General features: G+C 36.6%; 1 protein-coding gene across 12 annotated transcripts in view; it reads right to left on the reverse strand.

Moving 5' to 3' along the window:
* Window positions 1–25,038, reverse strand: part of EPHA7 (EPH receptor A7) — a 166,507-nt gene that overhangs the window by 138,757 nt on the left and 2,712 nt on the right. For 11 of the 12 annotated variants that reach the window (XM_083828318.1, XM_083828313.1, XM_083828316.1 and 8 more), the window contains exons 2-3: window positions 23,053–23,117; window positions 18,093–18,762 (exon numbers count right to left, since the gene is read on the reverse strand). In XM_083828318.1, coding sequence (XP_083684444.1) covers window positions 18,093–18,762; window positions 23,053–23,117 — 735 coding nt within the window. Of the gene's footprint in view, window positions 1–18,092; window positions 18,763–19,071; window positions 19,171–23,052; window positions 23,118–25,038 lie in introns of all 12 variants that reach the window. The other variant, XM_083828317.1, reaches the window with a different exon arrangement.

The following is a 25,038-nucleotide window of genomic DNA, read 5'->3' on the forward strand; positions in this document are numbered from 1 at the left end:
ACAAGAAACCATGACACAGCTCTTTTTTCAAAAGGACAGGTATGGATTGCGACTGAAAAGGTGCTAACTACACCACAATCATCATTCAAATGCATTTTATAAACCAGCACTGCAGTATAACAGAATTTTCTGCTGTCTGCTGCCGTGTTCTGCTCACAGTGGGAAAAACGTGGACCTGTGAAGTTCATTTCTGGATACAGCTGAAAATTTTGATTAACAATGACTACTTATCCTGCATCTGCACTTTATTACCATAATACATAATGCTCATCTCTCATAAGGTAAGCACACGTGCGAGAGAGTTTCAGCTAATTTACAAGTAGAAAAACAAACCGAACCACTTTTCACCTTCCATGTGTGGTACCTACTCGTGTGCTTCCTTGAATCAGAACCAGTCTGCTGAGAAACACCACTGCACATTAGAAAGAGCCTTAGTGTGTCTCCCTGGAGTTACAACAGATGTTGGACACTGGCTTTGACACAAGAAGAGCGCGGATGTATTGTGTTAGCAAAAGTCTCAGGAAAGTTTGGGGATCTATCTAGACAAAATGCACTGTATAAATATGCAGTTATCACCAGTGCACTTCTGTCTTAGATAAACTTCTGGCAAAGTAGAATCTATGAAAACTGTTTAACGTTCTGTAATTAAAACAATATTAAAATAATAATGTTTCACCATTACAAAATATTACTGGAAACAAAGGAAGACTAACCATTGCTTGTAATAGGCCTTTCAAATAAAAACCATACCCAGGAAAGCAAGAATGTTTTTTTTACTTCTTGTGATATATTTTCCTTTCAAGAAAGTATGTTGCAAATAAACACTATTCTTCATTGTGCTCTAAAAATGTCTTTTTTGAACTATTTAAACTATTTTAATTACTCACTGTTTTGTCAGCATAAATAAAATTTGCTCATTGACCCATATATTTCTTATCTAAGTAACCAAGCTACTTCTCCCAGATCATTTAGTGCAGGTTAGTATGGCTTTGTGAGCAGCATATAATGAGATGCAAACTAAAACCATAACTATGTCGATTTAAGGTCAAAAAGGCCTATTTGTGGTTATTATGGAAATCAGTTTAAATGTGAGGTAGCTAAACAATGCGCCTTTGCATACCGGCTCAGCAAAAAACCCTAAACAACCTGCCAACATCTGCTTTTTGAAGTGTCAGATAACATTATTTCCAGGATGACATCAAGGGCCTTCATTGGCTATGCATAAGGTCAGTGAATATTAACTTCATTTACACTTGGCTGAGAATTGGCTGGTGCCAACAATAGAGGTTTAGCTCCTCTGCTGAGCAGGGTTAAAAACTGACAGAAAGCTGCCATTGAGGAAGATGGATGATGGTACTAGCTGACCCTATTCCTCCCCAAGTGTCACAGCTTCGGCCTCTTTTCTATCTCCGCAACAAAAGACCCTCTCCGAGCTTCCCAGTGGCCTTCAGCTTTATTGGTGCTAACAGGCCCAGACATTTTCATCGATTGGATTCTCTACCTCTTAAACACAAGAGCTTGCCCTCACCGGCTAGCCAAACCTTGGCACAGATGTCTTTTTTTGTAATTGCTTCTCTGCTGTCTGTTGGGAAGGATGCGATCGGACAGGCAAACATCATGTCAACACAGAAAATGCTTCACCATTTATCTCAGTTTCCCAAAGGCATTTTAAGGAAAGCGATATGCTGTTTGCCTGGAGGGTTTAACCCTTTGATAGTTCAAAGTGTTTATAAATGCAGAAAAAGGAGTTGCTGTCATAAAATTCCAGTGCATTTGTCATATACATGGTTAACAAATTATGAATTAATTTCTCCAATCATAAACCTTTTAAAATGCACATTTCTAAATGCACGGAAATCAATTTTGTCTGTCTATACTTCTATGCCAGCTCCTCAAGGGGATTTCCAGTCAAGTTCAAAATCTGCATTTTATAAATCATAAGGCTTTAACTGTTAATAATATAAACATCTGTAGAATTTTCAGACTTCAAATTTGAGGCCACAAACTTAACAAAACACAAAAATGAATTATGGGTTTAAAATGGATGAGAACATATCTATTGCATGGAAGGGAAACAATCAAAACAATCAGATCTTTTAACATTTTATTAAAAATGACTGGAGAAAGAATATAAAAGAAACATAACAGAGCTGTATAGAATGCTTTGGGGTTGCAGAAAAACAAAACTGATGTTCTTGTATCTTAAAAAAAAAAAAAAAATTGCTACTGGCCATTGCTGGCAAAAGAGCAATAGATTTGACAAGCCATTTGTTTGATCCAGTACAGCAATTCCTGACTTTCTGCATACACCATGGAAACATCCAGTCTCCTATCATAACTTTTATATATTCCCAGATTCTGGGCTGCACTGCATGTGCTCTGAGCCAAAATGATTGTGCAAAGCCACCCTTAAAGGCAGTACAGCTAGCCAGGGAACTGGTCTCCCACTGAGATGCAATCCATGGAATTACAACAACACTTGCTATGCTAAGCATACATTTATAGCCAGAAGTGAAGGAGCACAGACTTAATGCCCCTATTAAAACCTATGGCTCAAATTCTTTCTTTGGCATAACTCTAAGAACTAAGGAAGATCTAAAAATGATGCATGCAAAAGCCGATGATAAAAATGGGTGGGGGGCACCAAAACTGATTTTTTACAGAATGACAGGCTTTGTAATAAGTATTGTAGAGTGGTTCTCTCAAATACTGATGTAGGAATGACAAATACAAGGGAGGTCACAAAGGTGGGAACAAAAATTTGTCCAGCCTGGCAGTCCAGCCTAAGAAGTAAATGGAAGTATCAGCCACCAAATCTAACCTTCTGCTATGAAATAGCATGGAAGTATGGATCAAATGATTTCAGTTTTCCAATAACACCTGTAGTTATTATTTGGCAGGGCAGAGAGCACTGGTAACTAAGTAAAAAGGCAAACATTCCCTGCTGAGGGAGAGGGGAAAAGCTGTACCTCTTTCACACTAGCCATGTTCAAAAAGGAGGTTTACCTCAGTCATAAAAAACAGTAGAAGAGAAAACCCAGTCACAATTCGGTCATAAACCCAAAAGAGATACTACAAAAAATATGCATGAAAGTAGCTGAAGCTTTTTTTTTAAAAAATGTGTAATATGTTTCTTTCTTGAAATTAGATGTTTATTGCAGCCTACTGCAATATAAAATAATGTAATTGTGTGATCATACAGCAGGGCTCATGTTGACTTTTTCTTCTCTTTTCTTCCTTTTTTTTTAAAAAAAAAAACACTATTGGTGGGGATATTACAACAATAATGAGGAAAACACACATTTTTCATGTCTGTAGTAACTCCTATTAAACAAACTGCCTTTAGCAAGGGCCACAAGACTGAGCCCTTTCTCTTTGTGTTAGTAAGAGATGGCTATGACATGGGGCCAATTCATGTTTTTCTTACTCTCACAAGTAGTTCCATGAGACTATTTATTTATTTATTTATTTATTATGAGTAAAGCAAGCAAGATTTTGCCCAAGGGAAAATACGCTATTTTGCGACAAAAATGTTTCAAGTCCCCTTCTCCACTGGGTAAAAGCACGGAGTTTTGCCTCTTTGGTGTGTCCTATCAGCCCCGCAGGAAACATTAAGGAACTCCAGTTGAAGGTACTTGGAAAGAGCAGGGAAAGAGAGAACTGGCATGTAAGTATGAAATAACAGTGCTCAACAGACTTTCCCAATATGTTTCAGAATCATAGAACCATTTAGGTTGGAAAGGACCTCTAAGAACATCTAGTCCAACCTTAAGCCTAGCACTGCCTAGTCCAACATTAGACCATATCACTAAGCTCTACATCTACATGTTTTCTGAGGACCTCCAGGAATGATGGCTTAAACGACTTCCCTGGGCAGCTTGTTCCAATACTTCACAACCCTTTCAGTGAAGACATTTTTCCTAATATCCAACCTAAACCTCCCCTGGTACAACTGAAGGACATTTCCTCTTGTCCTATCACTTGGTGCCTGGGACAAGAGACTGATCCCCATGTCACTATAGCCTCCATTAAGAACAAATGAAAAACTTCACAATGTGTACAGTTTTATTGACACTAGGTGGAAAAAGAAGTACAGATCATGTCCCCCCAAATGATACCTAGAAGGAAACGGGCATTGTTTTAGCTGTTAGCAAATCCCAAGGCTCCATATTGTCACCCAATTACTTCACCTATGGAAGTCTCATCCTGGTTTAATCTGCAGCCTGTAGCTGGTAAAAGTGAAAGTATCAGGTCCTTAAAATCATAAGCAGGGTTAAAAATCGTGTAATTGTACTGCATGAAAAGGTCTCCTCTGAGCCTCCTTTTCTCAAGGCTGAACAACCCCAGCTCCCTCAGCCACTCCTCATAAGACATGTTCTCCAGACCCTTCATCAGCTTTGTTGCCCATCTTTGGATGTGCTCCAGCACCTCAATGTCCTTATAGCAAGGGGCCCAAAAATATCCCTGATATAAACCACTATCAGGGATAGAGATTGGCAAGGGATCTCCAGCAGCACAGTAGTACTTCCATCTGGGTTGGGTGGAACCACAACATTTTTCAAAGCAGACAGCTGTGGAGGTTTTAAAAAGGACAACAGAGATCCGTTTGTTAGCCTACAGAGATGCATAATACATTACAGTACAAGGGTTTTTACCTGCTTTGGGTAATCATAAGAGGGTTCCAATCATATGATATTCCCCTTTTCCATGACCTTAATGCTGGCCTTTCACTGGCTCCTCCCTTCTCGAGGCTGTACGAGTCACTGAGAGTGAGAGAGTACAGTCTGTGAGAGTGCCACTGAGAGTGAGTACAGTTTGTGAGAGTGCCACAAGCTGGGGCTTTGCTTCACTGAATATAAATACACTGTTGACAGAGAAATCTGGTCAGGCCTCACCTGGAGTACTGTGTCCAGTTCTGGGCTCCCCAGTACAAAAAAGATGGGGATCTCCTAGAAAGAGTCCTGCAGATGGCAACAAAGATGATACGGGTCCTGAAGCATCTTTCTTATGAGGAAAGGCTGAGAGAGCTGGGTCTGTTCAGCCTTGAGAAGAGAAGACTGAGAGGGGATCTTATTAATATTTACAGATACCTTAAGTACGGGAGTCACAGGGATTTGGCCAACCTCTTTTCAGTGGTTTGTGGGGATAGGACAAGGGGCAATGGCCACAAAATGGGTCACAGGAAGTTCCACACCAACATGTAAAAGAACTTCACGGTGAGTGTGACAAAGCACTGGAACAGGCTGCCCAGGGAGGTTGTGGAGTCTCCTTCTCTGGAAATATTCAAGGCCCATCTGGACACCTATCTGGGCAACCTGCTCTAGGGAACCTGCTTTGGCAGGGGGGTTGGACCCTATGATCTCTTGAGGTCTCTTCCAACATCTACAATTCTGTGATTCTGTGAAATGGAGACAACTCATATGACTACAGATATTTAGAACTTGCTCCCGAAGAAACCATAGAGACTAAAGATTGAAAAGTCTCTTCCATCTCTGCATTTCAACATAATAGAAGACAGTCTTGGAGGATTTTCTTTCTCCTAAAGAATAAATTACATTACTTTGCATCCAAGTACATATAGCACTTTATAAAGCAACATCCAAAAATATTGTTTCAACCTGAATGCTTAAGCACCTCAGCCACTCACAGACAGAAACAGCACAGTTGTACATTACCCGTATTTACAAGACTCTTCTTAATTGACGACAATGGTGCTAGAAAGCAAAGGTTTACCTTACAAATCGAATCTAGGATATATGGATGGATACCCTCCCTTTAGAAGAAAGGACACCTCAAGCAAAAGATCTTTTTGTGCATTTGAAGCAGATCTGTACTGTTTTTATATATTCAGATGACCCGAGCCATCTGTTTGTGCATAGTCCCAGAATATGTCCATCAATCAATGTCAACATTCTTCCAAACTCCATTTTGACTGGCAACTGACAGTTGGTTATCTCCTGAATGTTAATTAATAATGAATACCCTTGTCATTGCTTAAACACAAAATTTCTTCAAATGGTGGAATTTAAAATATGGGGTTTGTTCTTTGAGAAGTGGTATTATATTTTCATTTAGTCCTGACATTAAGAAAAAGAAAAAAAAAATCCACATAAAGATCACACATCATTTGGACCATCAACTTGCATTTTATTTAAATAAAAAAGTACTTGTTTCTACTTGTGTAGTGCAATTTTGAATCTCATACCACTGTAAAAATTGCATATTCAGCCACAATAAATGACACCATGACTGTGTAGCTCTACATATGACAGAAAATCTTTAAGATACAAAGATCAGAAGTAGGTATGTCATTGTATCCTACTCTGTCACACTCATCCAGGAAAAGATATGTTTTAAAAAGGTGTTATTTCTTTCCCTCGTTTACTGTCATTATTCACTAGCAATTCCACTGAGTAGATTTTTTTTTAAATAGGCCAAATAGAGTCTTATTTCAATTGAAAAACTAAAGCAGACAGACAAGAATACACATCATAAAGCCAAAGAATTGCCCCCTTTTAATCAGAAAATGAAATGATATGCAACTAATGATAAGTGAAAGTGAACAGAGTAGAAAGTCTCAGATCACCGACTGAATACTCTATTCATAAGTGAGCACTGTGGGACATTTTTCAACCCTGCTTATGATTTTAAGGACCTGATACTTTCACTTTTACCAGCTACAGGCTGCAGATTAAACCAGGATGAGACTTCCATAGGTGAAGTAATTGGGTGACAATATGGAGCCTTGGGATTTGCTAACAGCTAAAACAATGCCCGTTTCCTTCTAGGTATCATTTGGGGGGACATGATCTGTACTTCTTTTTCCACCTAGTGTCAATAAAACTGTACACATTGTGAAAGTTTTCCATTTTTCTGTATAAACATACTATCCTTACATAATAAGCACAAAGCAATACCACAATTATAACATAAGAAAGAAAATAATCAATAATAATTTTTACTGAAGAGCTACTGGTAGAGAACGAATTTTCATTACATAAAGTTGGACAAAAATGAAAATGGTGAGTTATCTATACTATTTATTGTGAAAAAAAATCAATCAAGAAAAAAAAAAAAGCTGGCATTCTGAAATACAAGACCTCAAACATGCAAAATTAAATGTTTGGTTTTAGCTAGGAGACCATGTCATGGGTCTTATGCAACACAACAAAATCAAGTAAGAATACCCTGTCTTTAGCTGGATTCCAATTGTACTCCAAAATTATCTCCAGTCAGCAATTCAGAAAGAAATACCAAAGATGATCTAAATATATATATATAAAATATAATTTTATATATAATCAATATATATATATTTTATATATATAATAGGATTATATATAAAGATATAATAATATATACAGGTATATACACACACACACATATATATACATACACAATTCAGAACCAAAAAGACTGGAATCCATACCTCCACAGGAATGGTTTTAACTGCTACACTATGGAAAGCAGAATAGTTTCGTTAGCAGGGGTTATTAAAACCTTCAAATGCTGACTACATGTTGGTTAATTGACATGCCCTATATAAAGCAAGAGATATGAGTTCAAATTCTCCTCAGCATGAAAAAATAATTGACCTAAGTCTGGAAAACTTGAGTTGAATGAGGTCATGTAAATATGATCAGCGATCACAGCCACATGTTGCCCGCTAAAACCACGTTCCACAGACAAGCTGGAGAACATCTAGGTTTTGAACATGTAACTTGTTCCAGCACCAACAGAGCTGAACTGTTTGGTATACAGACTGCCAAACTTTTAGAAATACAATAAACTTTTAAATCTCAATTGTCAGCATTCTTCAAGCACATTCATGGTAGCTAAGCAAGGGCTTCAAGACTTTGAATTAGTGATTTAATGAGGTTCTCAAGACCAGTTGTATGCCTCTGTGGACACAAATGGTTCAGTTCAAACTGGCACCAGATAAACATTCATAAGATACATTACTTATGTATCTCTACCCATACAATGGTTTAGTGTTGAAAAAGATGGCACATTCAGGAAGTTAAAAGAATATTGCATTTACAGATCATACATAAATAAAGCTTGCTAAGAAGGTGAGAAACAGAGAGAGATTTGGAGAGTTGGAGGCCACGGGGAGTACTAACTTTTCAGGTGGAGTGGATTGGGTCAATAATAATAATAATAATAACAATAATAATAAACAGCCAACCGTTCAGTTTTTCCTTGAGCAGAAGTGGACAAGGAACTCATAACACCCTGCATGTCTTACTCAGGGTTTAGACCTCTAAGGAGAAATAAATGAGTGTACAAAACAGGCATGTACATGGTCATTTAAGAAAAATAAGTTCTATCAGCTGTCACTGGACACTTGGCAATTCAGTTGTATCATGAGGACATATCCAATAAAGTGAAAGGAACATGGAGCTGGTCATATGCATACTACCTGAGGTCACCATATCAGCCACCTCACAGGAGAAGTTCCAGGAACATGACTTTCAACGGCTAGCATAGCTCAGCCTACTGTGTGCTCAGTCTACTGGAAAATAAGCACCAATCATCTAAGCTGGGTGATATTTCACATTCAGTAAACGTAAGGAAATAATTTAACAGGTTATATCCATTAATTATGCTAGAGTTTATATATCTCTTGTACTATCCATAGAATTTTTGAGTCCCATGTATATTTGCTTCTCTGAACACATTTCTACCAACACAATGCCTACAACTTAGAAAAGCACTCCTAATCAAAAATTAATTTAAATATATTTCATCAACATAAAGCTTTAGGTTTATGCATATGCTTACAGTTACTTAAAACTTTAGCACTTTCCTCCACAGGAAAGTATTAACATACGGTGTTACACTGATGGAGTTCATAGGATTCTTGCCATTTAGCTCTAGGGATTAAGCCTGAGTCCACAGTCACATAGATAGTTTTCTGTGTGAGGCACTGCTTACTTAAATTAGTCATAAACTGATCTACTGAAAAATAGGAACTGATCTACTGAAAAAAAGAATATCAGGGATATACTTTCTACAGCATGCTTATTTATGGTAAGAGATACTATCGGAAATACTTTTGCTCATAAATCAGTAGTTAACCAGAAAGCTAGTGCTCTAGATTTGCACCAGCTTCTCAAAATCGGATCCTTGACTTACTTCACAATACAGTAAAAAACAATCTCTGATCTGTTCTACATTTATATGTATTTAATATATTGTGAAATAATAGCAATAATTATATTTCTTGATCAAGTACTTCCTTTTTATAAATCAATCACACATTTGAGATCTGTCAGGTGTCAGGCTAAGAATCACATGTAACTAATTTAAACCATAAAATTTAGGAAGGTAAAGTATCAATTTACCTACTGATAAAAAAAAAAAAAATGTTTCTTACAGATGTGAGCAACTTTATTCTCATTAGGATACGCAGCGGGGCCACCCAGCTAAATAAGGCTATACAAGTACATACATTGACAAGACCAGGACTCTAGAACTATAGTAATTGAGCCTAATTCTTATCTCACCCAACTTTTATACGTGGTGGCCTTTGTTACTCTGAGCTATAAATTAGGTTAATATTAAAACTAATTATCTAAAATGTATATAGCTTCTAAAAATATTTTTCCTACAAGGAAAATCTCTTCTTAAAGGAGAAAAACAGAAGTAAAGAAAAGTATTGAATATTGAACAGCTGTTTTGCAGTATGTTGACTTATTGTGTTTATTTACTAGACTTGGTGAAGTCAGAATCTGTCATCAGTGGATAAGTGCACAAGAATATCCCTTCACCTGAGACACTCAAAAAATACTGGACTATTACCAATATGTCTGAGAAAAAGAAATTAAATATGATTTCTATGATTGCCATAGAAAATAAATAATTTCTGCTGTAAACTACTAATTAGGATACTATTCACTTTCACACATACCATATATTTGTCATTAATATGAGGAACAACTCACGGATACTGACATGTGCAAAGGAAAGAATAAAAAGTGTTCAGGGGTAAAAGCTTTTGTAAGTAAAAGGGGTTGTTTCATAAAATTTAAATGTTCTTAATGTTTTATATATATATGTTATTGCTACTGTTTTCTCATTAAGGCAGGGTAATAGAAAGAATTAGATATTTCATCACACTATACAGAGAGGTCACTTTTCATGAAATTAAACAGTGAACCTGCCTTTTTTCTGCTTTATGCCACAATATCCTGTGAATGCCTACAATAGAAAATATATTTTTACTGTCTCATGAACCATATTTCATTTTTAATGAACTCCATTAAAATAATTTTTAAATTATTTTAAGAAAGCCCATTACAAACTGTTCTATTCTCAAGCTGGTTAGAACTTTAAGTTTTTATTAACAAAGTACAATTTACAGTATTGCTAAAAGGAAAAAAAAAAAGCAAAACATAAACAAAGTATGTGTAATTTATAGAATTGAGTCCACTTAGAGAGAACCATTTTGTCTTTGTAGTTATTAATTGAAGATGTTTTACAAGTTTTCAATTTAAAAAGTGTTAATCCACCAACTTTGGACAGCTTACTCTTTTTAATAACTCAATTAGTATTGCACACAGAGCTTGCACAGTGCAGGGAAAACACAGATTTAACGCTGAGAAATCCAGAACCAACAATTAATTTTTACATTGTAGTTCAAGTGGTAATAAGGATGATAGCAGCTGAAAAGCCACATAAAGGGAATAGAAAATACTATCTCCACAGTTTCCTAAGTAAAAACAGACAGATAGTCTTAAAGATTTAAGAGTGCTTATTATATATGAACTATTAGGAGGAGACAAACATTTTCATAAGAGAGGATGAAGTTTGGGGGCCAGCAAAAATCAAAATCTAATCTAGTTAAGCAAACATTTTGTTCACATAAATTTCATTTCTTTCAACTTCAGTACCAAACATGGATCTCTCCGTATGTTTGTCCCACTTTTCTAATAAGAACCTCAACTTCATTCTTTTAAACAAGGCTCTTTGTTTTCAGAGAACAATTTCTACTTTGAACTGCACAGTTTGCTTGAACAACTATGTCAGCATTTTACCATCTGTATAATAGATGTAAGATACATAAAGCAGATTAGTTAAACATATATTTACATGCTCCCACTTTTCTCTGATCAGTTCTTCTGTTAAATTCTCTCTGCTTTCAGCTTCCCCATATTCTGCTGATCCTCATTTTTTCCCCTGGCACCTAATTGGTTATTGTTCATTTTTTAAGCAAATGAAAAATAAACAGTCCAATTTGATGGAATGGACGTACACTTGAGATAAAACCTAACAAGGTTTACGTGTCACTCTTCTGCCATTTAGACTCGGAAATGAAAGAATATTTAAATTTATTTTTGTGCCTTCATTTTCAGACATCAACAGAAACCCTGGACAAAAAGAAACAAACAAAACAAAACAAAACAAAAAAAACCACAGAACTTCCAAGCAAGGCATTTGCTTTTTTTTTTTTTTTCCTCATCTAGGAAACTTTTATACTTAGACAATGATAACAAAAACTATTGCATGTTTACTGCAACTTCTCACAAAAGTTTTCTGAGCAGAAAAGTTTGCTTCAGCAGCAAGATGTATGGTTCTGGGCAACAGACATGACACCAAGAGATTCCAATTCTAAACACCAGCTAAAGCTTTATTTAGAAGAAACAGATTTTATGGCTGAAGAGTTAACAGCCCAGCTGTTGAGCAACCACAGCTAATTCAGCAGTGGTATTCCAGACCTGTAAAAAGACAGCTCCTCTGTAATTGAAGGAGAAATTATTAAGGTTCTGTTTCACTTCATTGCTGTCTGTTTTTGTTTGTTTGTTTGTTTGTGTTTGTTGTTTTGTTTTGTTTTCAAAATTTATGATCAGCAGTGAATCTGATGGGGAAAAAAATGTACAACAAATTGAGTCTAAGAAATTGACACTCAAAGCTCTAGCAAAATGCAAAAATAAAATTAATTCCTTCAGACAACAGAATTTGTGAAGAGGAATAGGGAGAGGGAAAGAAGAGATGTTGGAGAAGGGAAAGAGCTCAACATTCAACTATGTTAACTAACGGTTTATTTATGCTTCTGAGATCTGGGCTCCTGATTGCTCAGCTGTATGTACTATTTCAACCACTGTCAGCTCTTCTGGAGCAAACCAACTAGTTCATGGAAAATTAAACCAGTCATTAGCTTTCCAGTTAATTCATTTCAGGGAGCATTGATGGCATCATGGATGAGAGCTATCCAGTTGCAATTACCTCCACCATGTGGTTCTTGATCACTTCAACTTAACATCACCTAGCATTTCATATATCTTCATGTCAGACTTGAGAAAGGCTTATGTTACCAAGACTATGATGGTCTGTAGTCACAATAATCAAATTGATTCAGACACTTCAGGCAAAGGAACACTACAGAACAAAAACAATCAAACAAACAAAAAAAATGTATTTTAGGGTTAAAAGGTACCACAACACAGAGACCTGGAACAAATGCTATGAAGAATGAGGGTTCCAGCTAATATCAAGTTGCATATGAGACAACAGTGTGCCCTGGCAGCCTGCTGAGAGAAGTGATTGTCCTGGTATATACTCTGCACTGGTGTGGCCTTACCTCGACTACTGTGTTCAGTTTCGGGCACTACAGTGTAAAAAGGACATAAAACTGTTAGAGAGCTTCCAAAGGAGAAGTTGGTGAAGGGGGGTCGAAGAGCAGCTGAAGTCACTCAGTTCAGCCTGGAGAAGAGGAGATTGAGAGGATACCCCATGGTGGCCAACAGTTTCTTCAAAAGGGTGAACAGAGAAGCATGGGCTGATCTCTCTTTGTTTACAGTGACCGGGCCTGAGAGAATAGCATGAAGCTGCATTGGGGAGATTCATAGTGGATATTAGGAAAAGGTTCTTCACTGAGAGGGTGGTTGGACACTGGAACAGGCTCCCCTGGGAAGTGGTCATTACACTGAGCTTGCCAGTGTTCAATAGGTGTGTGGACAACGTTCTCAGACATACGGTTTAATTTTGAGGTTAGTGCTTTGTGGAGCCAGCAGTTGGATTCAATGATCCCTGTGGGTGCCTTCCAACTCAGGATATTCTGTGAAGCATGAAGGTACAAGTTTCTTCAGGTGATGGCTAGCCCTGACTACTGAGAACACAAGCCATTTTCTGTTACTTAACTTAAGATACGTATCATGGTAGAGATAGTTCTTCTCATCTCTGTGCTGATACATTCATAAGGTTGAATGACATGAACAAACTAGGTCAAAGAAACGAGAATGACCTAAGGAGACTGACAAATTTGTGAAAACCTCCTTTATGAAGACTAGACTGTTCTAAAAGAAAGATATAGCAAATAAAAATAATAGTAAAAACAATTTCTACCACATCTCTGTGACAAGAAAGGTAGTCAGAAGACTCCAGGGTGAAAGAAACCAAGACACTTAACTGCCTAGAAACTCCATAGGAGGATGGAAGTAAAGATTACAATTCTGCATTCATAGTAGAAACATCTTTATTACTCTTGACGATCTACCTCAAAGTTTTCACCTGCAAGTATGTTATATTTTTCTGAATTTTGTGGAAAGATACTTACACAACGTATTTAAAAATCTGGTAGTTCCTATGTGGTTGTGTCTGGGACCTACTATCTGATCGCAAATACATTTGTTTAAAAAGGACAGAAAAACTACTGAATATCTTAAGTGGAGGTGGGAAGGAGGTAGGGACTCTCCTTTTGAACTTTCATTGGCTTTATAGAAAATAGCAAAACTGTCAGAAATGTCCTCATTCTTGGCACTGGTTCAAGTTGCTGAGAATAATTACATTCTCTTCACAAGAGCAATTTTGGAAGTAAATGGAGGAAAGGTAACTTTTCTTAAAAAAAAAAAAAAAGAGTCTTGATAATATACATGCTGCTGATGAAGTTGTCTACCATTTTGCCCCTTCTCCACACACTAAACTATTTTCAAATTGAAAATGCAGGAATATCAAAAACAGCTATTCAATTAGCAGGTTACCCACAGGCTTTGGGACACACCACCTGGGCCAAACTCTATACCAAATCATGCATCCTGTGTTTTTTAGAAGTATGGTAACTCTTATTTTAATGACATCTTATTCACATTCCCCCCTCAATTCATTGCCCTCTGCTAGCAAACATGTTGCATGTTCCTGAGTATTAAAAAAACAAAAAAAAAAAACCACACAAAAAGAAAAACACACCACTTTACCACAAATATGACAAGCATAAGGCAAATTCTGTTTTGGCATCTGTTATCAAGTAATATTTCACAAAGCCAAGATATAAAAGCTTGACAATCCCCCCCTCCAAAAAAAAAATAAAAAATAAAGGAACAGATGTAGCTTGTAGTCTGGCACAAAGTACATAACAAAGTTTGGAAAGAAAAGCCTCTAGCTCCCTTTTTACCTCACCAAGACAAAATGTACAAATAGCTATAAAACCCTCCCCATTTTGGGGGCCAATAAGACAACTGTTAATGCATATGGTGTTATAAAATGTTTAACAGTAAAATGTACCCATTTGGCTTTGCCTTGAATTCTGATTGTTTGGACTTAGTGCCAAATCATCTATTTAATTTTTGAGCTCAGTCATATTAAGAGATGCTTCCTACCTTCTGAAACTACCTTCTCTACTGCTCCAATTGAGTAAATATAATTCTCTCACTCCACCCCCAACTAACATGAAACAGATGGAAAATACATTACATTAGTTCTCAAAGAATCATTTTCTCATTCAAATACCAGTCACTGACCCTAGTGTGGTCTTTACATGTGCAACATATCGACTGGACTCCACTGTGAGAAAGAAATCAAAGTTACATCTCTTGGGAGTCTACTACAGATAGTGAGAATTTCATCGGGTTTTGGCGGTGGTGTTTTCTTTTTTTTCTTTTTTTTTTTTTTCTTTTTCTGGAACAGACACACAGTACATGTTGTTGGAAGCTTTGCTCAGTACCCTTCAGGTACCTTTGCTAGGTACTTTTCAGAATAGTACTTTAAGAGGTAAAATTTCCCTGCCTCAACCCAGTGCCACACACCAGCAGACATATGATCAATACTGAGGAGAGTGTCCTTTGTAATGTCCCTCCCTCCCCCCCCCAAAAAAAAAACAAACCTCTGCAATCCAAAGTTTGCATGCTTATCTAGTTTTCTCATGCTTGTTTCACCAAACTTTAAGATTTTGCCTTACATCAAGACTGTGAGCTCTCTCGAGTTAGGCTCTCTTATTCATTATCCCACTAGACCACTGAGAAGTAATCAGTGTTCATCTGAAAAAGAGATGAATTCAACTTAGAAGACTGACCACTGAAGAATAAACACAAGGGAGATCAATCTCCAGGTTATGTGTTTCACCACTCATGATTTTTCCTTCCTTATCCTTCCCAACACTGCTAGTTACTTACATTCATGCAACAACAAATCTTCTGGCAGCACGTCCAGTGCAGAATTCAAATAAATCAAAATTAAATTGTTTTAGTATCTGAACTCAATAAATTTCGCATACAGGAGAGAAGCTATATGCAAAAGGATCACATTCTTCAATCACAGTCAGCCAATCAAGCCAGCTTAATACAAATGAAAAACCCCACTGTGTTACAGTTTGAAGAGCTATTTGGAACTACAATGTGGCCATCTACTCCTACCTTTAATACAATGCAGACAGATAAGGCATTATTCTGTATCTTTAAAAGGCCTTCCTATTGTGTTAAATTAATTCAGCTGAGCTATAGTAAGTGTGAGAGAGGAATCAGACTTTTGCCCATCCTGACAGAGCACAATGCTTTCTACCACGAGTAGTCCCAAAGAAGTCACACAGCATGCCAGGTACAAAGTACTTGCAGAAGTGAGCCCTCAGACAGGGCTATAAAAGCTCTGGGTTAAGGAAGCACATATCGACTTGCTTCTGCTTGATCTGTTACACAGCTTGACAGTAACAGATAGCCAGTTGCATTAGTGTCAATGCTCAGATAAGTTTCTCTCAATATCTGTCACAAAAAAACAGATGCTGTATCAGTGTGCCAGCTGTATTATCGGTCACTACATAGTTGATCATACTTAATAACATCCTCAAGCACAGACATGGCTAACAAGCGTCACAGGCTGCAATTACTATTGTGAGCCACAGTCACTCAGATCACCCTGACTCTGTGCTGCCAGCAGTGCACATTCGCCAAGCAGCTGCCTCCCACCTTTCCTCTCTGAAATACATTAACTTGCCTCAATATGGAGCCAGAGTTTGTTTTCAAATTCTTAACAGGATCACTGAAAGAAAAGAAAAAAAATACCATAAATGATTCTCTGGACTGTTTCCAGAGTAGTGTATTCTCTTAGCGATTGCTTTGGAAGCAAGCCAAAAGTGAGAAGTGTTCTTGCAAATGAGCATACGGTTATACTCAAGTACAAGTTATCATTTAATTCTTTTGTCAACATCAGTGTGGTTAGAAATTAAGAAGCCTGTTTAATACATAAGTTACTTGAGTTCCAGTTACCAAACACCGGTTTCTTCTCTATCTATCCACACCCCCAACGCCCCTCTCCCCCACTCACTTCCCAACATATACTGTTGTCTTTTTTGGATACTTTCTCTTCTCAATTGAAAGACAAATAAAATTAGTATATTCATTGTATCAGCCATGACTAGGTCCCTAATCAAGGAAAAAAGCAAAAAGACAGTCACTCCAAAGAAACATTTGAAAACATAAAAACAGGTTTCAAAATAGGACATACTGCTTAATATTTTTAACAGAGCCTTAATACAGTCTGCTGAGCAGTTTCATGTGGGCAGTTTTTCACACCATGATTATTCCTAATGAGATCACCCTCTGTAGTGTATAAGCCTTCATCCCTTCCCAACAAAACAATGAAAGATTTGTGCAAGGCTACAAAGGCCTCAGATCAATTCTACTCACTTCACCTTGTATAGAATTTCCTAGTAAAAAAAACTCATCAGGAACACAATCAAGCTTTTCCCTTAGGACAACTTATTAATAATGAGCACATTTACTTTCTTTCCTTTAGGGTGATCCTAATCCTCTACAGATTTTGAAATCCTTACATAAACATCTCAGACTCACTGACCGCAGCCATCTTTGGTTTTGAGATTCTGTAGGTTTTTCCTCTTCACAGATTTGTGGGTTTGGGGGGGTGGGGGCTGGAGGTGTTACATGCAACACCCGTGCAACTTACATGCAACATTTCTCACTAACATATGTCTATCATATGATAAAGATGTGACCATAAATAATTTGTTATCTTACAATAAGAATGATATATACCTTGTTTTAAATGTATATGAAAATATGTCTTTAAACAAACTGTCTTGATTTTACTGTAAGTAGAGACAGTAAAATATCCTTTCTTACACAAAGCAGAAAATTCTTACGCATGTAGCCCCACTGACAGCAATGCTAATTGTAAGTATTTTTCTAAAAACGTGTAACTGAATCAGCCTGAATTAGAAAGTACAACACAATAGTCTCTGAGTTGCTAGTATTTTAAACTAATCACCATGATCCCCTGGCAAACCAAAAGTTTAGTTAGTTTTATGCATAAGATATTGTAGAAAGGAAAACATACTTCACCCTGGAAACTTGATATTCTGTTTGAAAGACCTAAAACAATATTCTCAATTTGTATGCATTCATGACACAAATTTGTAATGCAGTTTTTGTGTGTGCATTATTTCTATTACTAACCACACCTCATTCTAAGTTTATTTCCTCAGTTTTAGTTTCCTTGTAATCGTCACAGACCATATAAAAGAACAAGTTCTTTAACCACTCAGGGGTATTAATACAATGTTCTGTACCAAGAAGTATAAGGACTGTCACCTTAAATTGCTCACAGTTTTAGCCCTGAATCAGTATTTATACTTCACAAAAGTTTTTAAATGTAAACAAGAATAAAGTTAAATGCAGTACACAACTGCCGATGTCCATACCTGGAAAAACTGACTGCTTTAGACTGGCCAGTGTAAAGTTTACAGATTGAGGATGTGAAAACTTTAGATGCAGACTGATGAGGCATTTCTGTTGCAGAGAAATAATGAGATGGTACAATATAAACCTATATTTGCACATATTACAACAAGTTGTATGTTTACTTACGTTCACATGTGTCTCCTTTCTGCTGGTATCCCGCTTTGCAGATGCACTTTCCAATAGGCACTAACCATTCTCCCTCTGCGCTACAGTGCATCTTCGGAGAGTTCTCAGCCTCCTCCTCTGCACTGCTGACGCAAGTTCCTCGTACTTCAATTAAAGAGGAAAACTCTGAGCCAGTCACTGTGTCAGGAAAAATAGCTAAGTTCTCAATGATGGACCAGCACTTCTTGTAGTAGACTTTGACAGAGACCAAAGCAATGCAGGCCCCTACATCCTGAAATGCAAGATAGAATCCTTTTTTGGACAAAGGTCCAATTTCTCTCACCTCTGTGTTAAGTTTCATTTTCCTTTCCCCCAGATCACCCTGGGTAAAACTTTCATCTGCTGCAATAGTGTCTATTTTTACATATTGGTTTTCTCGGATATTCCTGCCAGTGTCGTAGTCTGTTTCATAATAATACAAGTTAAAAGTTTCTTTACAAGTCCCCAGAACTCCAGGAAGACTGTTACAATCCCTCAGAGTGAATTTCAGTTCTACAAAAATCCTTTGTGCATTGCTTTTTGCAATCCAGTTAGTCCGAAGCCAGTTGTTTTGGTTTGATTCCATGACCTGGCATACCTGGTATGTTCGTATAGGAGTGTAGTTTTCATCCAGTCCACTAATTTCTTCCCACTAAAATAATAACAAACAGTTAGTAATATAAAACAAATATGACATTGTAACTATTGTGTATTTGAAAAAAAAAAGCTTCACACAACTTAAGTCTCGCTCCTTTTTAACAGTTAGGCTTCATAAAAAGTATGTTATTATTAAAATATTCTTAAACATCCAAATAAAGAAAATACATATTAATCCAACTGGAAGATCTCCCCCCATCTATATCTTTCCCACATATAAAAAAATAAATAAACTTTAAAAATCATTTTGACATCATGGACACAATTCTAAAGGGGAAACTTCAGAAAAGGCTTTTCAACGTACCAAGCTCTAATTCCACACTGGGTTCTCCCACATTTCATTAAGGCCATGATAGTTTTGGGTAAGCAAAGACCAAAAGGCAGCTTCATTTCCAGAAGAAACCTAAAATCAGTGAAGTCTTAGAAACTGAAATTGCCTATTGTGCAATTTCAGCCTTTGTGCATAAAACTTTGAGTGGAGCTTTCAGTTGTAATGAAAGCAGAAGGCTCCTGAAACTTATGAGGCGTACAATTTTCACTTCTATGTGATGAAAGTGGCATGGAGAGACAACGAGAAACAAAGGACAGAATTAAAAGTCTGAAAGTGAGAAAACACTTTGGTAGTCTTCTTTTTGTTCACTCCATGTTCCGTTCTACTCACAAACCAACACATATAAGCGGATGCTCCTCAACTCACCTTTTGTTCAGTGGCTGCATCCATGTTAAAAGAAACGAATTTCAGTTGGCTGGGAGTTCAAATGAACCATTAGATTAAATATTCAGTTAAGAACAACCCACGTGATTGAAAGTTCTCTGGTTCAAAGCCTGGGTTTTGTTGTTATTCCCTCCTTAGGGTAACAACTGTGTAACAAACCTGGAAGCGTGTAACAGACCTGCAGTCTTTCACAGAGTTTGGTAACTCTGCATTTGGTAATGTGCACCTCCAGCAACGGCAAACCTTCCCCTGAAATCAACCAGGCAAATCTGCACAGGTACATGCAAAACAGTGTACATCTCACACGTCTTTTCATATTTCTTGTAACATTAAACATACTGCAGAAACTGCAGCTGTAATAAATTAAGAGTTTGGGTTTTTTGAGCTATCCTCACCCGATGATATAGGCAACCATGACTTCTTATGGCACTTAGCCCTCTGGCCGTGTGTCAATAATGCACTTAAGCTCACGCTTAAGATCAATGACAGTACTTATGAGCTTAATGGTAAGCATGTGCTTAAGTGCTTTGCGGAACTATGATATTTGGCACCTCTGCAGGACAGAGCACCCACTAACATTCCTCTTACTGGTAACCAAGCACGGAAGGCATTGGTTTTCCAGACTAGGGACCATGCAGTATACAGTACTTTGCAAGCCTATTTGACAGCAAATGAGATCATTTTAATGTTGGCCTACTGCTCCAAGAAAAAGCAGATGTAGCTGGATTGATGCTGGAAGTTATCACCACAAAATATATCATGACTACAGATGCTGAAATGCACAGAAGTTCTAAATATCAAAGTATATTTCAAAGACCTACAGTTAATATAGATGTGGTATGTATGGTATTATACGTATATATACACGGTATTAAATTATTGAAATATTAAATGCTCATGGAGTCAACTGAACTGAATGCATATGGAACTGTATTCATGTCAGACTATTTTGATAATAAATTTATTAGATCTGAATGAGTAAGATTCTCCCCAGCTCCCCCTGAGAACTAGCACTACTAACAAGAACAGGGAAAAAGAAGGGACCAGGGTTTCTGGCACCATCACACTGAAGAATGAATTAATGAATGAATAAATAAATAAATAAATAAAGCACCAATCCAAAAGTGACAAAATAGGCATGAAGGCTAAAATTTTACTGATTTTTATAATTTCAGTTTCACATCAGGTGGAATATTTTTATCTTGTGTAAGCAGTTCTCCCTGAACATGCCAAGCCAGATTCTGGAATAAGACAGTCCAGTTAGGGAAAGTATCGTATCTGTGAAGCATGAGCAGTTCTAATGCAACACAGAACAGAATTTGACTCATCGGATTCTGAGCATCAATAGGGTTCTGCCACATCAAAACAGATTCATGTCCCCACCTTGGTCAAAAAAAAAAAAAAAAAAAAAAGGAAGCAAAATGTATTTAACAAAAATCAAATTGTTTTCCTGTGACATAAAAGAGCCGTCATGCAGGCAAGAGCTCACTCTATGGGGCTACAAAACACTAAATTCAGATAAGAAGTCTTACTTTATGTTATCTCCAGCTGAAGGCTGAAATCTAGCTTTCCACATTTTCCTGAAGCCGTGGAATATGCATGTCTTAAAAAAATATATATATATGGGACTATGACTTAGGAGTTAATTCAGTAATGACAGAACTATTACTTCATATAGTCCATTGCATACCTGCTTCTCTATGAAACTAAAAAAAAAATCATCAGTACTTCAGGATAGGTCTTCACCTGTACCACCTGAGATCATTCCTCATAAGTATTTTTAAAGTGACAAATTCCATGTTGGCTTTTATAGGAAGGAAATTCAATTTTTCTTTAATTTGCTGCTACATATGGTGATATTCATGCCATCCTATTTGAATGTATCCTTTTCTGTTGGTTCCAATATATAGTATTTAAACTTGTTAGTTTTTTTCAACAATATTTGAGATCAGTGTTAGATGTAACATCTGCAGTTGAATAAGGTATTTCAGAAGTGCCTGGGTGATATAATCCATACTACAGTGAAGTGGTAGCTTCACTCAAGAGGTATATTTTCTGTGTTTATTCTCATGAAATCTTTATTACATAGTAGACAATAACTGAAAGTATTTTTTTTCAAAATTACACTATTAAAATGGTATTTCTATGTTGATACACAGACAACTACTTCTAATCATTTTCACACAAACATCCAGTCATAAGTTTTCATTCATTTTTAATTTCATAGAAATTGTCTTCTACCTCTTAAAGTTCCCTTTTACCATTTATTGAATTTGACTCTACTTTCATCTTTAAGTATGCTGACATGGGTAATGTGTTGACATGTCTTTCATTATCTACAGGTTAGCGTAACGTAATTGCCACCAACCTAATCTTTCAAACACCTCTGGTAAAGGCTTCAATCAATGTAAAACACTAATGCTGACGTTGTTAGACACCATAAGTGTTGAGCTCATGTTACATTCTTTCTGAAGTTCTTAGATTCGTTTCCAGTTTATGCTTGTATTGATTTTACGATCTTGCTTTTAAAGAAAGACACTTTCAGATTTTCATTCTTCTTATTTAAAGGATTTGTTACACTTTTATATCCCCACTCACACTTCACGCTCTTCTGGCTCCAGATTTCTTAATGCGCTGAAGATTAAGGGCCTGATCCCCCACGTCCTTGTTCATGCAAGTAGTCACAGTGGATGCTGCAAGACTGCTTCCACGTGTAAGAACTAGACATATAATTTATTATTTCTCAGACTGAGCTAAGGTTGGACAATATACCCACTGTATCATTCTGAAAATGTTCTGTCTTCCTTAAGACTTGAGGAAGAAGGGGTTTTATATCACTTTTAATTCAGGACGAAAGCAGCATTTCTCAACATTATGTATATAACAAATAAGACAATAGTACAGATGTTTCTAAATGTCTCATTTTTTATGATGTACTACCATACAATGGTACATTTCACAGAATACCATGAGATTAATTTGTAAGCAAGCTGGAGGTGGCCTTAACCACATAATTGGTTCCTGGTTCCAGATATCAAGATCCTCAATACTTGGGGATGTTTCAAGTTTGGAATGTCATTTCAAACACATCTGCAGTATAAATGTTTTTATTTTAGAGCACTTCAATCTGTGCTATTCAATTACAAAGAAAACATCATAAACAAATTTATGATTGCCCCTTATACAGAAAACGAAAAACATATTTTTAGAAAGTTTCCACACAGAAGTATATCTGCTGTTCCTAAAGGATAAAGGAAAAAGTGATTTAAAATACTGTGTTGTAAATATAGAGAGTTTTCTAGTACACCACAAAGGATTACAGTAAAAAGGAAAAGCTACTGAGGATGTTTAGGTGAGCTTCCAAAGAGACTCCTCCTTTTAATTAGCTTATGTTTGTACACTATAACCCGAGGTACACTTCTTTCCATTCTAAAAATGAAAGAGCCATAAACACTTGGTACAATTAATGAGAGAAATATGAGAGTGAGCTAGTTTAAAGCAAGTGTTGCAATTGCTTTGGTAAAATAACTACTCATCTTCATGAACTTAATTTTTGCATGGAGTACTTACCCCATTGGGAGGAGAGGAAATCCATTCCAACTCTGTCTGTTGTGCTTTAGAGTCCAACAATATTACTAAAAAAGAAAGAAAAAAAAATCCACCATTTGTTAAATACAATATGCAGGAATATAAAATCAAAGAACAAAGTCTAAATTTTAAAAATAATAAAACTATATATTTTATACAAATTAATTTTTGTTCATGTTATTAAAAAAATCTGCAAGTACAACTATGCATTTACTTGTACATAGATGATTAAATGCTTTTATACCATCCACATATAAACAGATATATACTAATATTAACAATTTCATTGCTTAAGTCTAAGCATAATGTATTTCCTAGTGCCCTAAAATTATTAATAATCAGTCATTAAGATACATGTTCCCTTCATCTCCTTTGTCATAAGGAGGACACTTCCCATATGCTGGGAAATTTACAATGAGCTTAAAAACAAACAAACAACAGCATTTCAATACTTATCCAAACTGATTTAGATAGGTCTAGTCTATATCTTACCATGAGTTGCACTGCAGAAGCAATGGTCTTTTTGAATAAGAAAGAAAAAATCATGCCCTTTAAGTAGTAATTCCATAAACAAATGACAAATAGGAATACAGAAAATAAGAGACTCTGCAATTACACTGCGTATACAAAATACTACTTACACAAAGTCAAACTAATTCATTTTATAGCAATGGCTTACTAAAATCTTTATATCATTATACCCCAGTGACACTTCTGCAAGAAAACATCAATTCTAGTAGCAGTGCAATTATTTGCAGCTAAATGTGACCCTGCTTCAGAAAGTGGTTAATCATAGCCTAATAAACCAGCTCTTAACTATTTTACAGTACATATTGGAGGATATTACTGATGTTCTATTACCTCCAAATATACATTTATATGCAAGTTTTATATTTCAATTACAGTTATATGCCTCTTTCTAAATATATTATTATAACTTTCTGAAAGACTTTCAAGTGATATATATATTAATCTGTGATGTCCAAAAAAATACATGAAATCATTTGTTGTAATACTTCTTTTCAAACAGTCAAAGCTATACGGTGATCAGCCATGTATCTGGGCTTGGCACTTTGAAGATTCCTTCTTGAAAACTGCGTACTTAACTTCATACTTTTATTTGGTAAATAAAATGTCACATCTCTAATTTAAATATATTCAATACGGTCATAGCTTTAAAGCTATTTATAACTTTACGCACAGCATTTAAATAGTGAAATTTCAATGCATAATTTAAGTCTTCAGCTTGAAGCAACTTTTATCAGGTCTTTTGAATTGGTTATAACTCTGCTTTCAGCCCTTTGTCCTGATAGAATTTAATACAAAACTTCAATGAATTACTAGAAAGATGGCATGACTTAAAAAGAAAGTATTTAAAGGTTCATCCAGTAATATCTGAAATATTAGTTGAACACAAAACGGTAGCTTCCAGGCCTGTATTTCAGTAATAAAGTCGAACTACTCATTAAAGAAGTTTGATAGTCTCTTTCTAGAAAGATTATCTGCTTATTTCATTAAGCTTAGATCCAAAAGGCTTTACTTTGTAACACTTTCTATAGAAAAGCAGGTGGTGTATGTGGTGGTTTGTTAAACAAGAACATTTCTAACGATGCTGGAAGAAAAGGTACCGTGAAAAATTTAACCTTTTCAGCACCAGCACAACATCCCACGGCTGCGATTCATTACACTTTTTATTTGGCAGCAGTTCTCCAGCACTTAGCAACGGGCGGGCACATCCCAGAAAGACAACACGCAAAACAAACAAACAAAAAAAAAAAAGAAAAGAAAAGAAGGCAGCTTGCTCTGCAAATACCCTGAAAAACGCTGCCTTTCCGCGTCGCCCCGAAAGTTACTGGGAAGAAGTATCCCCGGCGGGCGGCCGGTGCACGACTCCCAGCGCGGGAGGCGCGGTGCCGCCGGGGGCTCCTTGTGCGAAGCGGCTGCGGGGAGGGGGCGGCGCCGCGCTCC

The sequence above is a fragment of the Anser anser genome (genome assembly GCF_964211835.1).
Source record: "Anser anser genome assembly, chromosome: 3".
Lineage (NCBI taxonomy): Eukaryota > Metazoa > Chordata > Aves > Anseriformes > Anatidae > Anser > Anser anser.